General features: G+C 36.5%; 1 protein-coding gene across 3 annotated transcripts in view; it reads left to right on the plus strand.

Annotated features, from left to right (window-relative positions):
* Positions 1 to 22840, plus strand: part of Rbcn-3A (rabconnectin-3 alpha) — a 127058-nt gene that overhangs the window by 84623 nt on the left and 19595 nt on the right. For all 3 annotated transcript variants that reach the window (XM_022082100.2, XM_022082080.2, XM_022082090.2), the window contains exons 40-50: positions 2299 to 2514; positions 6812 to 6979; positions 9321 to 9553; positions 10572 to 10747; positions 12264 to 12406; positions 13625 to 13875; positions 15013 to 15231; positions 17131 to 17383; positions 17725 to 17923; positions 19398 to 19656; positions 21337 to 21461. In XM_022082100.2, the coding sequence (XP_021937792.1) occupies positions 2299 to 2514; positions 6812 to 6979; positions 9321 to 9553; positions 10572 to 10747; positions 12264 to 12406; positions 13625 to 13875; positions 15013 to 15231; positions 17131 to 17383; positions 17725 to 17923; positions 19398 to 19656; positions 21337 to 21461 (2242 nt within the window). The remainder of the gene's footprint in view (positions 1 to 2298; positions 2515 to 6811; positions 6980 to 9320; positions 9554 to 10571; positions 10748 to 12263; positions 12407 to 13624; positions 13876 to 15012; positions 15232 to 17130; positions 17384 to 17724; positions 17924 to 19397; positions 19657 to 21336; positions 21462 to 22840) is intronic.

Raw genomic sequence — 22840 nt, forward strand, 5'->3', positions numbered from 1 at the left:
GGTGTAGAACAATATCTTTTTAATTGTTTTTCATGGGATGTGTTGTCTTTCCTGCTATTGCCCTGCCATCTAGCTTAAGATAGCTCAGTTTACATGTTATATTTACCTTAAGAGGCAGCATAAATGAAAATCACCTCTGTAGTGCCACCCCAGGGATGCATTTATCCATTTTTATTTTAGTATATACATTCATTCCTTTAAGTTTGACATTTTACTGGTAAATGGTATTTATAAAATAAATATGTACATACATACATACATCTTTATTACATTCCATGGATCCATAAGTTAGTCAGATGACAATAGGATGTAGAATAAGTCATAATAATACAATACATGTTATACAAATAGAAGTCATACTGTTATATAAATGTCACAAATACAAACAAAGGGTAGATAAGTTACAAATAAACCCACCCATTATATACAATAGATAAATTATGACTTACTTGTAAACATTAGAAATTCATCGACAGAGTAAAAGGAGTGTGTAATTAAGTATCTTTTCAATGCTAGTTTAAATTGTGCCTTTTTATTTACAAGACTTGTGAGATTTGATGGTAGACTGTTGAAAATTTTGATCCCTGCATAATATGCACTCTTCTGAAAACATGAGAGGTTGGCAATTGGTCTATGAAGCTGATTTTTATTTCTATTATTGACACTGTGTCTAGCAGAATTAGTTTGAAAATGTTCTTGGTTATTTACAATAAAGTTCATTAACGAGAATATGTATTCACATGGAAGAGTTAAGATCTCTAATCTCTTAAACAGACTTCTACATGAATTTCTAGGTTTGACACCAGCCATTAATCTAACAATTTTCTTTTGTTAAGTGAATATCTTTTTGATGTTTGATGAATTTCCCCCCAAAAATATTCCATATTTCATTATAGAGTGAAAATAGGCAAAATATACTGATCTGAGTGTGTCAGTGTTGCTGACATGCAACAGAGATCTAACTGCGTAACATGCACCACTTAACTTAGGTATCAGTTTATCAATATGATTAGTCCAATTTAGATGATTATCAATTTGCAAACCCAAGAATTTTGTGTTTATTGACTCTTGTATATACTTCCCATTATAACCAATACTTAAAGCACATTGTGGAGAGTTATTTGTTATAAATTTTATTATATTCGTTTTATCTAGATTTAGGGCCAGCTTGTTAGCAGTAAACCATTTACTCATATGAGACAGAACTATATTTGATGTTGAACAGAAATCATCAAAATTTTTATTAGAAATTATGACACTTGTGTCATCAAATCATCAGCAAATATTATGGGTTCTGTTAAAGTATTTATTGTTTTTATTGTTGGAGGAAGGTCATTTATGTATATTATAAAAAGCAAGGGCCCTAAAATTGACCGTTGGGGAACTCGTTCCCCAGTTTGAGAAAAAATTTAGTTTGTTTTTAGGTGCTTTTACTTCGACCTTTTGTTTTCTATCTGTTAAATAGGATCTGAACCATTGCGCTGCTATTCCTTGAATGCCATAAAAATGCAATTTATCCAACAAAATTTCATGATTTACACAGTCAAAAGCTTTTGCTAAATCACAGAAAATTCCTCCAACATGCATTTTTTGGTTAACAGATTTTAGCACATTGTCTGTTAGTTTGAAAGCTGCATCTTCAGTGGATATACCTTTCCTGAAGCCAAATTGTTTTGGGACTAATATGTTGTTAGCATGCATATGATGACTTAATCTATTGTACATAATCTTCTCAAGCACTTTAGAAAAGGTAGTTAAAAGTGAAATTGGTCTGTAATTTGTCATACTGGTTTTGTCCCCTTTCTTGTACAGCGGTCGTACTACTGATATTTTAAGGTGGTCCGGGAAAATGCCTGTGTATAATGAGTGATTACAAATGTGGGTTAATGAACGACTAATTAAAGCTAAACAAGCTTTCAAAATTTTACCTGTTATTTCATCATAACCTGATGAGTTTTTTGACTTGAGGGACTGTATTATACTTTTCACCTCAGTTTCAGTGGTTGGAATGATATTAAGGCCAGAAAATTTTACAGGAAAAATGTCCACGGTTTTGTGACCAGGATTTTTAAACTTATCCTGTCACCTGATGAAGGAAGTAGAGACAATTTAAAAATATATGATTGGTTTAAGAAATAGGTCAGTGGACAGAGTCTGAAAGATTATTTATTCACACTGTATTATTTTTATTTACATTGCAAAATTTAATGAATGGTTGTGAACTTACATGTCATCTTTGGTGAACCCAGTAAAAACAAAAATATCAGTTGCAAATGATACTGTGTTTATTCTGAGTAGTAAAAGATGCAGTGGAAAATGGAGGCCAACTAGACATTATGGCCCAACAGCTGAAGTTTGTAGCATGCCTCAAGATTCTGATGGAAGAACTTTCAACACTAGCAACAGGGTTTGAGGTGGATGGAGGCCAGTTACGTTACCATCTATATGTGTGGCTTGAGGCACTGAGGCAGCTGTGCAATTACAGCTTTGGGGATATAGAGTCATCCAATGCTGGTGAGTTCACATATATTTGATGAGCATTAAAGTCATTTAACAAAAAAGAGTTGATAGAGTCATCTTGTGTTGGTGCGTTCACATACATTTGATGAGTATTGAAGTCAGTTAACAAGAAGAGTTCATAGATTTATCCACTGCTGGTAAGTACACATTCATTTGACCAGCATTGATGAAGTCAGTTATTAAAAAGAGTTGATGCTTCTTGTACTCATAGAATGTTCATCCACAATGTCAGAGATTTACAATTCCCCCGGAAGTTTGTATGTGGTTTCATGCATGTTACTACATGCTTATAGTGTCTTGTCTGCCATTATTTCCTATTAATAACATTTTCTGGGTAAAACTGTAACTAATCTCAGGTTTCTTGAAGGATATTTTGGTTTCGCAAGCTATGTTATTAGTAAAAAAAATATACCGCAATTGGTTCTCAATTATCTGCAGCTGTGGAGAGTACTATCATGGATAACTCAAAAGAAACAATGATCAGCAACATAGCTACCCTTATTAAACAATTTGCTATGTAAAGATATTGAATAATACAATTAACACATTTATTGAACTGATCTTTGTACTCATTTGACCCTTCAAAGCCAAAGCTTATCTAAATAATATGTAAGAACTCTGTGTGTACCCCAAAGAAAACAAGTACTTCACCATTACAAAGATAAACTTGTTGATGATGTTTAAGGAAATAATACCTGAAGATATCCGTCTTCTGGGTTGTTGCGCTGTGTAGTCTGGTCGATGTTAACCAACGTTTCAGAGGTCATACTGCCTCCGTCATCAGGGCGATGAATATTCGCCCTGATGACGGAGGCAGTATGACCTCTGAAACGTTGGTTAACATCGACCAGACTACACAGCGCAATAACCCAGAAGACAGAAATCTTCAAAAAGTTAATCCAAACTAGGGAAAATTGTGAATAAAAGGTGCCTCCGTCATCAGGGCGATGACGGAGGCAGTATGACCTCTGAAACGTTGGTTAACATCGACCAGACTACACAGCGCAACAACCCAGAAGACGGATATCTTCATACTCACCGCTGTGAGAACCTCAAGTCTTACGAAATAATACCTGTTTACACAGAGAATCACAAGAAAGCCATAGGCCTAAATACAGAATGAAGATTTATTGATAGTTGAAGCAGGAGGGCTTTCAAGGGTTAATTATGGATATGTGTTCAGTATTTTTTAAGTTTTATTACAGTTAAGACAGAAATGATAGTGTCCATAATATGTTACGGTTGTTTAAGCACAGGCAGGTCATAATGTTGTTGGAGGCACTAGCTTCTCAGACACGAGCACGTCTGTTTTCTTGTTGTTTCATGTAATCTACCAAGCTTTCAATCCATTTAGATTCAGCTGTCTGACTGATGATCTTTCAGGAATTTGTGTCATTGGCTCGGTCATTTGTTTCTCCTGGCTGTACATGCCTCACAACTTCACAGTCTTCCAACACTCATGGCCTTGTTTGGTGCAGTCACCTTCAGACAATTCTGAAATTTTATTACTGTCATCATTTTTATGGGCTGGTGTGCCTTGCAAAAGCCAACTTGGCTGCTGAAAATTTAATTTTCTTCAGAATGGAGGCGGTCTTCAGCCATACTGATTACAAACAGTGCATAACTGGAACATGACTGCAAGAATTCAGCATTGCCATTTGTTTAGTTGTTTTTTATGTGAAGGGGTTTGTGTGAAATAGTTAGGTTTGAGTTTTGCATGGAACATTCTGTGTTTGTTATATGAGCTTGATAGTACAGGATTCCTTCGGAAAGGGATGGGCGTGGCTTACCCTTATGGTCTGCATTTGTTCATGAAATATGAAGTGTTATAATAGTAGCCTTGTGGATACCATGAAGTTGTGCAATAAAGGCAAAGTGTTAAAACAATAATTCTGATTGTAGGTAGGATCAAACTACAGAGTTACTATAAATGTTCTTTCCACTTTTAATAATTTATTCTAAAACATGTGAACTATGCGTGATAATGAGTTTTGTATGACATAACCAAGAACTCTCAACATTTTCATTTTTGCTTATCTGACTGCAGTGCGAGCTCCATTAGTGATTCCACACACATCAAAATGATAATAAGTCTCATTCAAAACAATGGACAGCATTTGCATATCAAATGCGTATTTTTAGTTCATCGAGATTTTGCAGCATTTGTGGGAGGTATATGTGTGTATGTGTTAACATAACCTCAAAAGAAGAAATGTAATAGAGTTATGGCACTGGAATTCAATTCAATTCATTTATTTAAGTGCTTGACAACAGCCAAAAAGGCCAATAACAGCCAAGCACTAAACCAGAGTACAGGATAAAATATAATAAGTAATTAATTTATTTTAATAATAATAAAAGTAAAACAAACAAATGAAACTAAATATATAAATGTACCATATTAATAATAATAATAATTCGATTCATTTATTGATAATATAAATAACATTTTATAAATTCAGTATACATGATTGCTATTTTAGGAGTACAGGGTCAGTCTGAATGTTACAGAAGTATATAGCCTTTGCCAAACTTGAGTAAGTACTTTTTCCTGGTATCTGTAACTGATGAGTCCTTAAGGCAGGCAGACTGTGACTGTCTCTCTTTATTCTTGTCACTTGTTTAAAACCAGTTGTAAGACATATTTTGTTATTCCTGTCTAAAACTGTGTCAATTTAATTTCTGTTATTTGTTATAACATGTGTACATATTGAAATGTTGACAGTAAAAGATAATCACCCAGTCAGTCAGCAGTGCAATTTTCTATATCTGTGTTTTGCATCTGCTTTGAAACAGAAGAATTTAAATTTACTTAAGAATTTGGCACATTTTGGGTTTAATAATTTTTGGTCCAGTTATATATACAAAGCAAATCTTCTTTGTTGTGACTTTGTACAAAGTTTGTCTGAAATATTTTCTATCAGTGACTTTTAAACAAACTAGAGCAGAGCGTCTCCGGGGGGGGGGGGGGGGGGGTCAAGTTTGTAATACACAACCAACCTTGTGTAAGAAACTAAACTAACCCCCCGAATGGAGGGTTAAAACACTTGACCAATCACCCCTTCGGGGGGGTTGGTTGCATTTTAAAATATTGAGTAAGACACTAAACTAACCCCCCCTTTCTGGGGGTTAGTTTAGTGTCTCATTCAAGTGTTCTAACCCTTGAGTAAAAAAGTAAACTCCCCACCCCAAAGTGTTTTAACCCTTGAGTAAGAAACTAAACTAACCCCTCTGAATGGGGGGTTAAAACACTTGACCAACCCACCCCTTTGGGGGGTTGGTCAAGTGTTTAAAACGCAACCAACCCCCATTCGGGGGGGTTGTTTGCATTTTAAAATCTTGAGTAAGACACTAAACTAACCCCCCCCTTCGGGGGGGGGTCGTTTAGTGTTTTTACCCTTAAGTAAGAAACTAAACTCCCCCCCCCCCCCAAATGGGGGTTAAAACACTTAGTTTAGTGTCTTATTCAAGTGTTTTAACCCCTGAATGATCAGTATGACTTGAATGAATATTATTATTAGTATCAGATTACCTTGTCGGTGTTGGTAACGTCTTCTTTCACTTTTCTACATTTCTTAAATATAGTTTTATGTCGCTGTTTGGAGGCGATGTGCTGCTACTGGAGCAGTGATAATGCGAATAGCTTGGTGGTTGTTGTGAAGCGTTATATTTGTTTACTCGGCATTGTTGTGTTCCACAACAATGCCGAGTATAAGGTTACATTGTTGATTATGTCTTTTTTTTTTGACGACGACGAATCACAAATTTTTATAGTAGATACTGTTATGATTTATCTTCATGCTTAGATAAGATCTGTTTCTGTTTAATAGCGGATTGAAATGTGTTCATGTTCCCAGGTGGCCAGTGACAAAAATATGCACATTTCATCAAACTTTAAATGCATACCAAGCCCCAAATATTTGTGAATGGTCAAAAAAGAAGCAGTTCATATATCCCTATAAAATACCAAATTTTTATATGAACTATAAACTAAGAAAACTGTAACCAAGAAGAAAGCTTCATGTTGAGCTTTTAAGAAGTTTGTAAATTATTGAAGACTTTCATTCTTTCTTTTTTATTGATTGATTGATTGAAAATGTGAAAGGAAATTTCCTTGTAGGGTACCTCTGAAAAGTAACTTCACTTCTGCACTTTCAGTGGCTGTTTTTATGGTATTTAAGTAAATATTGTGGTCTGGTGTGCTGTATATTGGCTTCTCATATTAGAGATACATGTTGTAATGCATACTAACTGGGCTGTATGTTGTTCGCATGTTATGTGTGTACTGTAGATGAAGGCATATTGGATACAACACAAGACTTGCGTGACCACAATGCAACACCTACCATGATGATGCGGCCAGGAGAGAAACCAACACTTCATGAGATACTTATGGCTGAGAAGATGGACTTTGAGGCTAAGGTCCAACGAGCAGCAAAACGAAAGAAATGGCTGAAAGGTTTGTTGTATGCAACGCATTGTACGTATTTTATAAGGTACCGTAGTTTGTGATTCATTTAATTTAATTTTTACAAAATGTTTTACAACTTGAATAGGCTACAGTTGTGCTTGTCATAATTCATGCTTTTGGTGATTTCTACAGGGTGTTTCACAGTTTGTCTTCCATATATCAGGGGTGATTCCAGAGGTATTTTGAGAAAAAAATGTTAATACATCACTGGACTTGTTTCCAACCTTTGTTGAGCTATGGACATTCTAAGGTATACAAATAACAAGTATCTATTTGTGTGTATTTGTATAGATGGCAACACAGCTCAATTCCTGATGAATGAATTGCCACTTTTAAAGGAGGACATGATTATGGCTTGCTTGAATCAGCATTATGAAAATTGTTAGACTGGTTGTGATCTGATACCTTGGGCACTTTGTGTTTGGACCTAACCCTGTTTGATTTCTTTTTTGCCATCTAATGAAAGAGTGAACTTACATGACCAAAATACACACAAGAGAGGAACTCATGTATGAGATTATAAATGCTGCTGCACAGCTATAAGATATATGTCATAAAATGTAGTAATAAATTCATGTGAATAATACTCTCATTTGTTCATCCCTATGCATGCATTGAAACCACTATAGCTCTGCAGTGGAAGCAGAACTGATGTTGTGTTAAAGTTTTTTTACTTGAAATTACCTTCCATATCGCCCTCTGATATATGGCAGACCCTTTGTGGAATGTTGTATGTGTGAAATCACCAAATGTTTTGGGATGTTATGGGTTACATTGGACTCTGTCCATATATGGATATATAACCCAAACTTCCAAGTGAGACTGTTTATAACAGCATGTCTTTATATGTTATTTATGTATTTCCAACAGGATACAACAGATGTGTTGAGTAGTATGAATGTTTAAGTCTTTAACATTGTACATATATCACCATCATATCAATTGTACTGTATTACCATGCAGTTCTGTGTTGTTGTTTTTTATATTGGTCTTCTGGGTTATAATGCCACATGCTTTGTAGACTTGTAGGTATTCCCCTTGATGAAAATTACTCTGCAGTAGAAAAATCTTTTTACATCATTTTACTTCAAAAACTGGTACCCTGTTTTTAATTGGAGTGGCAATAGTTAATGATGTAAGTACTTTCAGTACATGTTTAATTTATCTTTTCATTACAATCAAACATAGGGGTTTCAGTGGCATTTTATCTTACATATTTATTTTAATTCATGTTGGGACAGAAACATTTTATTTTGCCCTAAAAAGAAGCTAACACTGCATGAGTAGTTAATAAACAATTGTATTGACTTTTGATGCATGTTTGATACTTTTATGTTGGAATTGTAATATTAACGTACTGTTTACATAACCATTTTTCATACACCATATAATTGTGTATTTTCTCCTGTCTGTTCAGATAGAAACAATTTAAGGAAAGAATGCATCATGTTAATAATGTTTAAATATTCAGTCCCTGCCTCAAAGAAAACAACTTGTTTCCATTACAAAAATCAGTTGTTTAATTCTGTTTAAGAAAATAATCACTGGTTGCTCTGAGAATGATATGAAACCCATAAATACATGTTGTGGGCAGAATTCAGTATTGTTTATTGTTGATGCAGGTGGTACATATAGTTACCAATGGGTATTGAATGGTTATCATATTTTATTGGTATACTTTGTGATATTAAGTTTACGTGTGCTTAATTAAGAATATACAATTCATTGATTTTTTCCACTTAGTTCCACTTTGTTTTATTTATGCTAGATCTTGGTAACTGCATGTTTTAATTGTAAAGACAAAAATCAATAAAGGCAACTGAAACTGAGAGAGATGTTTCTGAAACCTGTAAAAAGCTGATTATGTGTACTTTCGTGAGACTGATTCTCATATCTCAGACCAATTCCTTGTGTATGGCATATTTATTGTCCTGGTGATGGAGGCAGCAAGCACTTTTGAAATGCTGGTGAACTGCTACCCAACTACATGGCGTAATAACCCAGAAAGCAGTCATTTTCATCTCTACTTTAATTTCATTTATAAACTCTGTCTTTGTCACACAAAGAAATTGTTTATGAATAATGTATGTGTTATGTCAGTGTGCTTAAGGTAATTCACATAAGTTTTTAGTTGGTGTTTTTGAGAAATTGAAGAAAATAAGATTTATGTTATTTCATTTTCTTTTGTGAATTATCCCATGTTATTCACTGATAGTTTTCATTCATATAAATAAATGCAGATTCATGATTTCTTATTTTCAGGGCTTTTACTTTATTGAGAAACCACTTAAATATTTATTGCATTAATGTTATGTGTATTTGAATGCAGCAAACGAGACTTTACTGCGAACTCTACTGAGCTACTGTAGCTTGCATGGAGCCAGTGGTGGTGGGCTGGCATCAGTGCGCATGGAGCTTGTGCTTCTTCTTCAAGAGCTGCAGCAGGAGAAGACACAGCAGCAGCTGTTGTCGCCACTTCCTTTTCCGACAACTCTACCTCTGTTATCTGCCAGTGTAGCATGTAACAAGACTGTTGTAGCTGACCCTGTACGACATCTGCAGGTATAGCATACATGTGGTTCATAACACTTGCAAAATAAAAGGTGATAATGATATCTGTGTCTTACATGTTAATGGTGGTGGGGAAATTTTCTGCTACTCTGGCTCTTGCAATATTTAACATGAGCAAAGGAAAATTTTTGTATTTTTTCTCAGAATTTGAATGTGAGTAGTTAATATATTCTTCCATGTATGTATCTGATGGAACTATTGAAAGATCACATTTTGGACATTATTCAACAGTATCTGAGTTTGTTAAGTTTGTTGGCTTCATAGAGGTGTGCATGGGTGATGGTTTTAGAATTGTACGTGATCCAGCCGAAGGATCATTTGGCCCGACTCAGTCTTAGCCTGAGGTTTACCTTTAAATATGTTATCCATACCCCACTTAAGCAAAACGTCATTTATTCCAGCCCAAATTATGCATGATCTTTTTTTGCACTCTTCCCTGATTATTTTATCACTAATACATATTTCTTTTAATGCGCAAATGCCAGTAATCCTTAAATGAATTATTTAAAAATGCTCAAAAATTATCTGAGATCATTTTAGCCATTTTGGGAACAGTACAAAGATGTTGGATGCCAAGTTTTTAAGGCGTTACTATAACAATTTTTGGGAAAAGGCAGCTGTGAAAATTCCCCCAAAACGTCATGTCATTGTGATTTGTTTCTGTAACCTGACTGTTTCACAAGTATAAAATGAGTGCAACAATGAACAGCTTTTGTTTGTGAAAAACGAATGCCTGACAAAGCCCTAAATATTCTGTATAAAATCTTATTGCTTCATTTGAACCAGGCCCAAACCTGGCCGAGACCTGAACATGATCTATGCTATCAGCCCGAACATTTGGCAGCATCCAATATATTGTTATATTTAATTGCCCGTTTTCACAAACATTTACAGAATTTTGGCTTAAATGGTTATGGTGTAAGCAAGGTCTTCTTTCATTTCCATGTAACATAACTTTTTATAATGGATAATAACATAATTAATTATGTGCATTAATGATTTTTTACAGGCACAAGCACAAGATTTGCTTCAGACTATAGTGGAATTACGGTCTCCTCCAATGCCTTCACGGACACACTTTAGTGAAGTGGTGGTTCTGCGTGATCTTGCAGTAGCTATGTCAGCGTGCATCTACCAGTCCCTCTGTGACTCTGACACTTTCAGTGTGAAACAACAGACTGACAAGTAAGGATTTTATGTCTGTCTTCATTTAAGCTCTAAATCAGAGTCAGAACCAACATAAATTAGGTGAATTTGATTTCTCACAGAAGTGAGTATGAAGATATTTGTCTTCTGGGTTGTAGTGTCATGTAGTCTGGTAGAAATTTTACTGATGTTTTAGAGGTCCTTGCTGCCTCCATCATCAGGGCGTTGAGACTCATCACCCTAATGATGGAGGCACTACAACCCAGAAAATGGCCTTCAACATAAATTAGGCAGAGTTGACAAGTCTTCTACATTACTTACATGTATACATTAACACACATTCGCCGTCATGCTTTCCGGTGTGAATTTAAATGCCCCATGTGAGCCATTTTTCAGCATGGGGCTTTGTTTTCACATAAGTTTAAATAAACTTAAATACCTTAAAAACTGTTGTAGAAGTAATTACATGAAATTTTGGTAAACTTCCCTGCTGATCTGTATCAGTCCAATCGTCTGAGTCAATTTTTGAAATATGTTTTGTAGCTATCTGCTGGCATCATATTGGCTTGCTTTTGTCCTGTGCATTGTTACATGTAGCATCCTACAATACACTTCCATCCTCTGATTTACTATTACTTACATAAACACATACACCACTAATTCATCACTTGAATTGTGTGCAGAAACCTTATGTGTAACTTCTGATATTTCACTTTCATATAAACATTTTGCTTTTCCATGCTTCACATCAGTCACGTGGGGCAACAACAATTTTTTGTTCCTTTAACAGGAATTCTTTCTGTGAGAGAAATTGCTTTAAACACATGAATTGAAACATCAAAGCTTCCCTTATCATCTGTGAAAGTGTGGTCGTAATGGATTGACATCTGTAGGTAATCAGCAACTGCATGTACGTCAGCGCTGGAATGTTGGACAAGTTTGTCACTGACAGTATGAGATAATTAAAATGTCATTCAGCATTTGTCAGTGAATGTGTTAAATTTTGTGGGCCACAGACTTTCCTGATTCAGTCATATAAAATTTAATTATGAGAGACCCGTATGATGGGCTTTTAAATTGTGATGCCTGTCCTATTAATGTTGGGATTTGTGTGCATTTTGATCAGTGGAACACTTTACAGAATATATAAAATTTTATTTTACATACCTGTTTGGTAAGATGTTCAGTGGTTTTGAAGCCTCTCAGCACTTTTTAATACATCACTGTTTATCTTTCTTTGTGGTGCACTTCAAGATGCTTAACAGTACAGAGCCCCACATCACACTCCCTACACTTTACTTGCACTCTCTTTCATATCCCACATGTAATCACCATTTTGGTAATAATTTGTGGTAGCAAATGTAGTCAATTTTGAAGTCATAAGTGATTATCCTTACACTATCTGCTTTTTTTATATTTTCCTCTGCTTGCTAGAGTCGCAGTATACTTTTAGTGTCTTGTGGGATATTTACTGGAATGATGTCTGAAAGGACACAATTGTTTAAGGTGTACATATGTGCTGTGAATTTGTGCCTTGTTCTGTATTGTGTTGTAGCTTCCAGAGTTATGGTCTGGAGTCCCTAGCACACCTGAATGTTGTCTGTCCAAGCAGTCACTTGATAGCAGGTCATACACGGCGGCGCCGGTATAGTAGTGATGAACCACTACAGGTTACCACTCATCCTTGCAAATGGCCTGGTAAGTTGAGTATCTGACACAGTGGCAATGAGACCTGAATGTTGAATATCTCTTATACAAAAGTCCCTACTGAACATGATCCTGATGTAGTAATATACACCTCCCATCATTATAATTATTCTCCCTGTGATCCATTTCCTACTCTGTATAAAGATGGACATTTTACAAGAGGTTTCCCACAAATATTTCTTGTCTTATCCATCCTAGCCAATTGCTCAGACCATTGTATGGTTTCTGGAATTCTGACAAGTTTTTCTTATATACAATGCATTGTTTACTATTCAGAAAGAATAAGCATATGAAGTTCTGGAGAGAGAAATAGTTCAGTACTATGATTTATATTCTTGGTGTTACACATTTTCCCTGGAACTGCAAGGATTGTGGGGTTTTCTAGGCAAAAGCAAGGTTCTTCAAGTTCCGGTTGAAGGAAGAAAGACATGTACACAGCACAAAGCATTAGGCAGGGCTCATTAAATTTGAGGTAGCAGGTAGACATGGCATTCAGGTATTATGTCAGGACATCTGCTGTTTTCACTGATATTAGATGAATATTTTTCAGAACTTAAAGCCATTATTATTTGCTGTGATCTATGAAAAATATTAGCTTCGTGATGAAAATTCAGTACATTTTGATAATACCACTCAGTTCTGTGTACTGTCAGAAGTGCAACTTATAATTATGTTGTAGAGATTGTTTTGAGTTTACACATAAAGACAGTAATGTGTTGAGTTGAGTTGTAGTACAGAACGGTAACTCTTTGTTTAAGTAATTTTTTTGTGTCTTTTAATTTGTAACGTATATTTTGATAAGGGCAATGGATTTGCGATAGAATTATCGAGATTTATAGCACTAAATTCCATGGAAACTGAAAGTGAGCTTGCTTGAATTTATAAACATAGCTAACATATTAACATCACAATCCATGTATAAAAATGCCATATTTGTATTTAAAAATTTTATATAATGAAATATTTTTATTGTGACTTTGAAATATGTCTGCTGCTTTATAACTCTGTGGCAAATGGTAGCAGGACTTTTAAATACCCTCCATATTTAATGTGTTTATTAAAGGAGTAAAGAAAGAACACTGCATTTTATCTTTATTATATAGAATGTATTGTTGTTCTGCTGTGTGCACATTCTTTTTAATTATTTATTTTATGGAGTTCTTTTCCCATTTATCTTTTGTCTATCTTGGCTTATCTGCAATGTTTTAGGAGTAACAAACCTCAGAGCCTTATTAGCACGAGAAAAGGATGAGGACACGCCACGTCTCAGTGTGCTGCTGTGTGAGGCATTTGTTGCATCATACATGAGCCTCATTGTATATGCCCTTGCAACGTGCGATTCCCTCATCCTGTACCGACTTGCAGGACAGAAGTTCACTAATCAGACTTGGGCAGTGCTGTTTGGTGGTGGAGTCAAGAAACTTCTCAAAGTTGCTACAAGTAGTAATTCTACCACACAGGTGAGTTCTGTCTCTTATATGTGCTTCAGAGAAAACCGTAGATTGAATATTTTGCAAGGGAATTCAAACGTTTAAGGAACAAAGGAATTCAGACCTTCGAGGAACAAAGTAACCGACATGCACAGAAGGTATTGATGTCATTATTAGGTACATCGTTCAACTAATTAAACTACACTGGAGCAAGAGTCCTTCTTGGGAAGCTGAGAGTCACTCAGCTGCTCAAGAAATGTCCTGCTTTTTGTGGAATGTGAACATTTATTACCATGTTTGAAAAAGTCCCACAAATCACTATCCTATGGTTAGTTAATCCAGTCTACAACCTCCTACTCTGTTAAAATATTGTCCTCCCATCCAAGATTAGGTCTTCTGATTGGTGTTTCTCATTCAGGGTTTGCAACAAAAATGTTTCGCACATCCTCGTGTCTCAATGCATACTACATGTCTTGCCAATCATGTCTTCATTGATTGATTTGATTATCCCAATAATTTTTGGTGAAGAGTACAAAAAAAGTCTGTACTCCTCAGGGTGATTAAGTCGAGAAGAATGAGATGGGCTGGGCATGTAGCTTGCATGGATGGGACAAGAGGTGTGCACCGGGTACTGGTTGGGAAACCTAAGGGGAAGAGACCGCTGGGGAGACCTAGACGTAGATGGGAGGATAATCTCAGGTGGGATCTATGGGAGATAGGAGTCGAAGGAGACTGGATTTCGTTGGCCCAGGACAGGGTCCGCTGGAGGGCTTTGGTTAATTTGGTAATGAACCTTCGGGTTTAGTAAGCCATCTAGTTAGAAGAGTACAAATTATGAATACCTTATATTCTTGAAAACAAATTGTGATGTTCCTCATTATGCAGTTTTCTACAGCTTTCTACCATTGCATTTTAAACCAAGATTTTAACTTTTTAGTGATGTTACATATAACATACTTCTGTTGATTTATTTGTGTTACTTGATCTTTGTTTTAACTCTTGTAATTTATGTATCATATTTCTCTGCATATGTCAAGGACCTAGGTCTGTAAAAGTTTCAAATTTGTGCTTGTGTGATCAGTGTCATGTTACAATGTCACGTTAGGACTTTCTTTTATGTTTGAAAATAATGTGAAAGTAGTTGTGCTTTTTTTAACTGATGAATAGTCACAAGGAAGCTTGGAAAGGGAGCCAAGTGGCAGTAGTGAAGGAGGGGTTTGGACCACCATGACTAGTCTTACAAAACAACGAGTACGTCTGAATATGAAACTTCTTGGGCAATTCACTAGCCAGCCAGGGACACCTCTTATGAAGGAAGATAAACCTACATATAGGGAACAGTTTGTCTCACCTGAAATGTCTATGGTTTCATACTTTCTCCTTAAGGTAAGTTTAACAAATTTGAGAGATTTTACTACAATTAAATTTTATAATTTAGAATTTAAGTAAAGAATACTGCTGGAAAATTTTAATACATGATCAAGGCACAGCGGTGAACAGAATGAGAAGCTATAATATTTTACAAAAAGGTTTATGTGTTACTTCAACATCTTTACATATAATCTGTGTGCTCAGTCATTTATATGCTTGTGCATGAAAAAATCGTTATTAAAATAGTCATTTATGCACAAATGCAGATTATTTCACATTCTGGTACAGTTTTCCATGAAGTCAAGGAAAACGAATGTTTGTGAACTATTGTTTTATTTGAAGGGAGTGAGTGACTGATGAAAGAACACAAGTCACTTTTTTTTCAACATCTGGCTAAAATGTGTTCTGTGAAGGTAATTTACACATTATATGAGTAATCTATGCAAGTTCTACTAACAGGTGCAATTAGTGAGTTACTGCAGAAACAACAGAAGTCACAGTTAAGTAGGTGTGTATTATGCTGGATTAAAAATTGAGTGGATCGTGACTCTTGAGATTTGTCACACAGTCTGTGCAACTATGTTAAGGTTGCATGAGCAGGAATTCAAGTGACTTCAGAGAACATTGGTGGAGTGTATTTTTATTTTTAATAGCATTATTCTTATAATTATTAATAGCATTGTTAATGCTGTTCATATGATTGAATAGTATATGTCTGTATTTACTTTTAATATACAGTGAAACCTCGATGCATCGTTTTCGGCGGGGGTGGGAAATAAAAACGATGAATGCGGAAAAACGATAGATGCGGGAAAGCATAAAAAATTTAAAAAAAACAATGTTTCTCTTTCAAAGTTACTTCTTTTTACCAAAAAAGTCTTTAATGGACAACTGGTTTGTCGAAACTTTACGTTTTAGACCAAACAGAGCACTTTCCACGTTCAAAATGTTTTCCTCGTCACGTTCACTAATATTAAGCGCATAAAAGAACGACTTCACTTTTGCCAATGCAGGGTGTGCTTCGGCAAAACTCGGCAAAGCTTCGGGCTCGCATTCGTCGTCTTCCTCTTCCTCACCACTCCCACCCTCTTCGCGAACAATAACGGGAAGAATGGAAATACTATTACTGCCGAACTCAACGAAACGTAGCTGTAGAAGACCCTGAACCGCTGGAAACGAGATGAACCAGAAGAATGAAAAGTGCTGCCAGCCTTTCCTTTGTACTTGTAATAAAAGCATTTGTGAAGAAATTCACACTGCACATGCCATCTGGCATCGCTGGAATGAAATATGAGTGCACCCTAATTAAAATCGTAAAATTTCTGACAATGAGCACTGCCATTCACTCCAACTATCACCCCTGCACCGCTGACCCTCATTCCAAAAGAATGTGCTGGTTGGGCGACATAACAGGTTACTGCTACTGTGTATTCCAAAAACATTATGCGTCTTTCGGTATTAATTTATCTCTAAACCCAGCATTTTAAATTCTCAGAAACGATCATTGCGGGAAAATTGTGGGCCGGGACTAAGATTTTTGAACGATCGATGCGATAAAACGATAGTTCGAGGAACGATAGAAGCGGGAAAATGTAACATTATTTTATATGGGATGTATTCGGGACCGAACAAAACGGACGATGCATCCGGGAAAACGATAGTTCCGGGAACGATGGATAGAGGTTTCACTGTAATTATGTTTATTATTTTCCTATTTATGACATTTTTTTGGCATCATCATTGTCATCACTATCCTTTGCTTACTTTGTTTTAGAAAATTTAATTTTAAGAAACAGAGTTGATTCTGGCTTTAGAGCATCATTAAAAGAAAGATTCATACATATTTTAGAATTTGGAAAAGTAAGTATTAACTCTGAATTTGTGCATAACTGTGTAAACTTCTGCCATTTGCAGCCACAGTTACCAACAGAAGCAGAATATGTGGACTATGATTCTGCTGACTCAGCTGTCAGTGATTTGGATGATGAAGAGGAGGAAGAAGATGTGTTTGATGGAACAACCACAAATCCTAAAGGTCCAGACAAGGAGAACACAGAACACTCAAACCCTAGCAGCTACTCATGGTGCGTAATGAGGCTTGCCATTATGAAACTGGTGCAGCACCAGCTGCAAGATTTTCTCAATGTGGCAGGCATTGAGATACAGGGTGAGCAGTTTATTGCAATTCTTCTACTGCTTTTCCTACTCCATAGTCTTATTTATTGTTCTTTTTTGCTGTTACTCTGTATTGTTATTGTTATCGATATTGTTTGTCTGCTGTTTGCAGTAATGAACATCTGTGTTCTGTAATAGAACAAGTCATGAGGATCTGCTTATCAAACTTTCAGATTTTAAGTTGTTTGGATAAACTGATTGATGTCAATAATTAGGTTTATATACATTTATTGAGAACCATTCTATTACAGTTGTTTATTGAGGAGGGTCTATTAATATTTACTGTACAGTCCCTACATAGTAATAAGTAGTTGACATTTACTGTCACAACAGAGTTACCTGTATGCAGCCCGCTGATTCACAGCACTCTGCGTGTTGTAACCCAATGGCAGGACATGCTGAAAGACGAGTTGGATTTACGTAGGCCTCCCCCTGCCGACTACATTCCTGGCTGCTTTGTGGAGACAACTGCTGCAGGGCCAGCCATACACAAGTATCGCTCCCTTCTGGAGAAGTGCAACACCCCCTTTCAGTGAGTTTCATTATTATTTATTTTATTGAAATTTTAAACTATAATGTCTGTATAGAGTGTCTGTTTGGTAATTTTACATTGTATGCAGTTGCTATTAAGCATATGCAGACTATGATTATGGAGTTAATGCTGACGTAGAATGTTCAGGTTTGTCCCGATTACTGTACTTACCCCTAGTTCTCTGATTTTATGGGCGATGTTTACCTGACAATTGTGAACGAAGCTTTGTAATCTCCTACAAACTTTGAAATCAAAAGTGATAATCACCTTCAACACCCAGTTGTTCAACACACTGGTCCATATCATCACAGATGCCAATCCATGGACATTTCCTTGAAGCACATAGCCATGAAGTAATGAAAGCCTAGCTTCAAATCGGATTTGACAAGTTTATCTTCAGTATTCAGTTGATCTTGTAAACCTGGATCGACAAGATAACTGGTCAGAAACGTTTGGTACACAGTGTTTACAGCCAGGCTGTACCACACTCATAGCATGAATATGAATCTGAACACACTTAAGTTTGGGGCAGGGTTTGACGCTAATATGCCAAGGATTGAGCCCCACAGGTTGAGAAAACACATTTCAATATTCATATAATGTTCATGCTGTGCAGCTTCTGGTATGTGTAAGGCCATCCATAAAATCATGAAGGAAATTATGTAAATGATAAAAGACCATCTAAAGGGAAGGGGTGAAAACCCTGGTGAGACTCACCCATGGTGGCACAAGACATGTGCCAACTCATTTCAAATCCCATGTGAGGTACTGTGGCATTAGCACTTCTTGATCTGACGTCAAGCACAAACAGCAACTTCTGACAACTGATCTATAACTTCTCCAGAAATTCCATTCCACAAGCCATTGTCAAAACATATTCCCCACTTGCCACTTGCAGATGGGAATCGGTACATAGGTGATAAATTCATTGCGTTCATAACAAGCTTTAGAACTTGAATTTTGAGTCCTTCCGAGTACATAAGTTTGCTATCAGGCATTAGTGCAGTAGGTTTCATTACTAGCAGTTCGAATAGAAACATCAAAATCGTTAAGGGGCATCCATGGAAATTTAGAGGAATTTTCTCTAGGAACAGTGTAGCGTGACTGACACTGACTTTGAATTGAATGATTTGATGATGAAGTACTTACTTTCATTGTAATTAGCATTGTGACCACAAAGAAGTAATTTGCCATGGAATATGGTTTGTTCAAATCAGTTTTTGCTTTCTTTCTTTTATTTTCTGTACTTAAAGAACAGTTGCATATGATAATAATTTAAGGTGACAGTGCAAGTAGTTAGGCACTGCAGAAGTGTTAGACTCCCTTGAATATTTAGTGATAAATTATTTCCTTCCAGCTTTCTGTAACCTTTAACATGATATTTGCATGTCACATGTGGGGAAAGTATTTCCTTGCATGGCATTAAAGACTAGTATAGTATTTATGTGAATTGAGTCCTAAATTTGTTGTCCAGTCCAAGACATGCATCAGCAGCTCCGGTTCGTCGGTTATGGAGCTTTCTTGTGAGGCAAGAGCAGGTGCAGGACATCTTTATCAGATCAGTTTTTGGGAAGCGGAGGTCTGTTATGGCTACAATGGATACACCTTCTGCAACAGATGGTGGTATGAAAATGACTGAAGACAAAGGGTCAGACTCTGGAACCTCATTGCCTGAACCTGTTAGGATCATCCACAAGGAACAAGATTCCATTTCTGCATTCTGCCTCAACCAGGTGACAGATTTATTTATGTGTAATGTGATTTTGTTTTAAAAGATGACAAGTTAGTGGGAAAATATTTTATTCCTAGTACTTCCCATGGGGTCTGCAGTGGCCGCACAGTCTGAGGCGTGGGCGTTGTGCCGCTTGGTCACTGCGACCGTGGGTTTGAATCCCACTCAAGCCATGGATATTTGTCCACGTTTTTCTGTGTTGTGCTGTCCCATGTACAGGTATAAGCCTTGCGACGGGCCGATCCCTCGTCCAAGGAGTCCTACCGAATGTCTGTAGATTAAACCAACAAAACGTGCTCAGGCACTTGAAGAATGGGTCATTCCCAGTATCCCAGTACTTCCCATATTCCTTGAACCGGATTAGCTCATTAATTAAAATGATTGACTATGGGCTGGATTGCTGGAGTCTCATTCCTGGGGAGGACAGGGATTTTTTTCTTCCCCATCTGAACAGATGTTCATCTTCTTTAAAACTTGGATTCCTGTTGCATTTATTACTGTATGCATGGAAAAATACCTTCACAATAAATACTAACTAGACTCATACTTTTGTGGTAACTAGGAAATTAACAATTAACCATTCATCGCCCTGATGACGGAGGCAGTATGACCTCTGAAACATTAGTGGAAATTTACCAGACTACGTGGCACAATAACCCAGAAGACAGCAATCTTAAGGAAATTAGCAACTTTCCCTGACATGTAGCAAAAAAATATGTCCTTCGTACGTGCACTCATAAGTGTGCTATTTCCTTTTGGGCTACTTGATATGATGCCATATGTTGTAGACATGCTGGGAAGACAATGTTAGTTTGTGCTTTGAATAAGGAAGTGAGTTGAGTTGTGGTTATGTGGACTGATTGAGTGATACCTTAAAATTCCCCATGAAAGTTAGTTGGCCTAAGTGTACTTAATTTGATGTTTGTTGATTCTGTGAATAATTCTGACTTAATTAAATCATTAAATAAATTCATCTGTCTCTTCTAATAAATTTCATAATATTCAGCTTATATAAGAGGTTAATGGTTTTAACTGTCGGTAACCAGCCACGATCCGATACAGTATACCTCCAATCTCTCCTAATACTGCTACGATATTACTTCTCGGTCCAATATACACAACATTGGCATCACTACGACATACAATTATATTAGTGACATGTGACACAACAACGGATGAAGATACAATATGAAGGACGAGAAAATGATAAGAAAAATGAAAACTAAAAATCATTAAAAATTAGTAATTCAGTTAAAAAGTTTATAACATAACACCTGATGACGGCTCTATGATAGCCGAAACATGTCGTAAATGTTCCATATGTAAATCGAGTACTTGATACGGAACGAAAAATGATATTTTAATCTTTTAATTATCTTATATTGTGATTGACGGCCAATTTTAATATATTTTTAATACTCTTCTTTAAACTTTACATTAAATATAAAGGCTGTCTTTGGTTTTCAAACATATCTCAATGATTTCCGGTGCATGTGGGCTAGTATCCTAAAATATGACTTGACTGATTTCTTCCCAGTCTTTTCCAATTTACACTTCATCCCTTCAATTCTTCTTTATGCCCGTAATACATGTAGCAGATGCTTCAGGTGCAAAAGTGTAGAATCAGTCACTAATTATAATCATAATATTAGAAATAAATTAATTTCATGTTGATTTTCAGGTGAATGCAGGACTATTGGCTCTAGCTACACCACGAGAAGTGCAGGAGATGGACATTTCATTATTGTTGGAGCATCCATCATGGCTGGAGGATGAGTGTGAATTTGACATCGTAAATCTTACACGGTTAGCTTCTCTCTTCAGTTCCTTGATATAATGTGTATTTATTGTAGAATATTGCTGTCGATACTGAGAATTATTTTTGTTTGAGCATATGGCATTTTAAAAGGTTATGGCAGTTTCTATCCTCACATATACAGTGAAACCTCGATGCATCGTTTTCGGCAGGGGTGGGAAATAAAAACGATGAATGCGGGAAAACGATAGTTGCTGGAAAGCATTAAAAATTTAAAAAAAACAATGTTTCTCTTTCAAAGTTACTTCTTTTTACCAAAAAAGTCTTTAATGGACAACTAGTTTGTCGAAACTTTACGTTTTAGGCCAAACAGAGCCCTTTCCATGTTCAAAATGTCTTCCTCGGCACATTCACTAATATTATGCGCATAAAAGAACGACTTCACTTTTGCCAATGCTTTGGCAAAACTCGGCACAGCTTCGGGCTTGCATTCGTCATCTCCCTCTTCCTCACCGCTCCCACCCCTTTCGCGGACAATAACAGGAAGAATGGAAATACTATTACTGCCGAACTCAACGAAACGTAGCTGTACCACTGAACCACTGGAAACGAGATGAACCAGAAGAATGAAAAGTGTCGCCCGCCTTTCCTTTGTACTTATAATAAAAGCATTTGTGAAGAAATTCACACTGCACATGCCATCTGGCATCGCTGGAACGAAATATGAGTGCACCCTAATTAAACTCGTAAAATTTCTAACAATGAGCACCGCCATTCACTCCAACTATCACCCCTGCACCGCTCACCCCTCATTCCAAAAGAATCTGTGCTGGTTGGGCGACATAACAGGTTACCACTACTGTGTATTCAAAAAACATTGTGCATCTTTCGGTATTAATTTATCTCAAAACCCAGCATTTTGAATTCTAAAAACATCACGTAAATTTCGTTATAATTTCTCAGAAACGATCATTGCGGGAAAATTGTGGACCGGGACTAGGATTTTTGAACGATCGATGCGATAAAACGATAGTTCGAGGAACGATAGAAACGGGAAAATGTAACATTATTTTATATGGGATGTATCCGGGACCGAACAAAACGGACGATGCATCCGGGAAGATGATAGTTGCGGGAACGATGGATAGAGGTTTCACTGTAGTAGTGGGGGTCCGCAGTGGCCACGTGGTTTGAGGCGTGACCCTTGTTCCGCTTGGTACCTGGGACTGTGGGTTCGAATCCCACTCAAGCCGTGGATGTTTGTCCACGTTTTTCTGTGTTGTGCTGTCCTGTGTACAGGTAGAGGACCCGCACTGCTCAGGCACTTGAAGAATGGGTCGTTCCCAGTATCCCCAGTACATATAGTAGTAAGAATTAGGCCATTAACAGATTTGACAAATGGAAAATTTAATCTTCTGAAATGAGATTT

This window comes from Zootermopsis nevadensis, unplaced genomic scaffold (genome assembly GCF_977971745.1).
Source record: "Zootermopsis nevadensis isolate Lab colony 2312 unplaced genomic scaffold, Znev_1.0 Znev_ptg000061l, whole genome shotgun sequence".
Classification (NCBI taxonomy): domain Eukaryota; kingdom Metazoa; phylum Arthropoda; class Insecta; order Blattodea; family Termopsidae; genus Zootermopsis; species Zootermopsis nevadensis.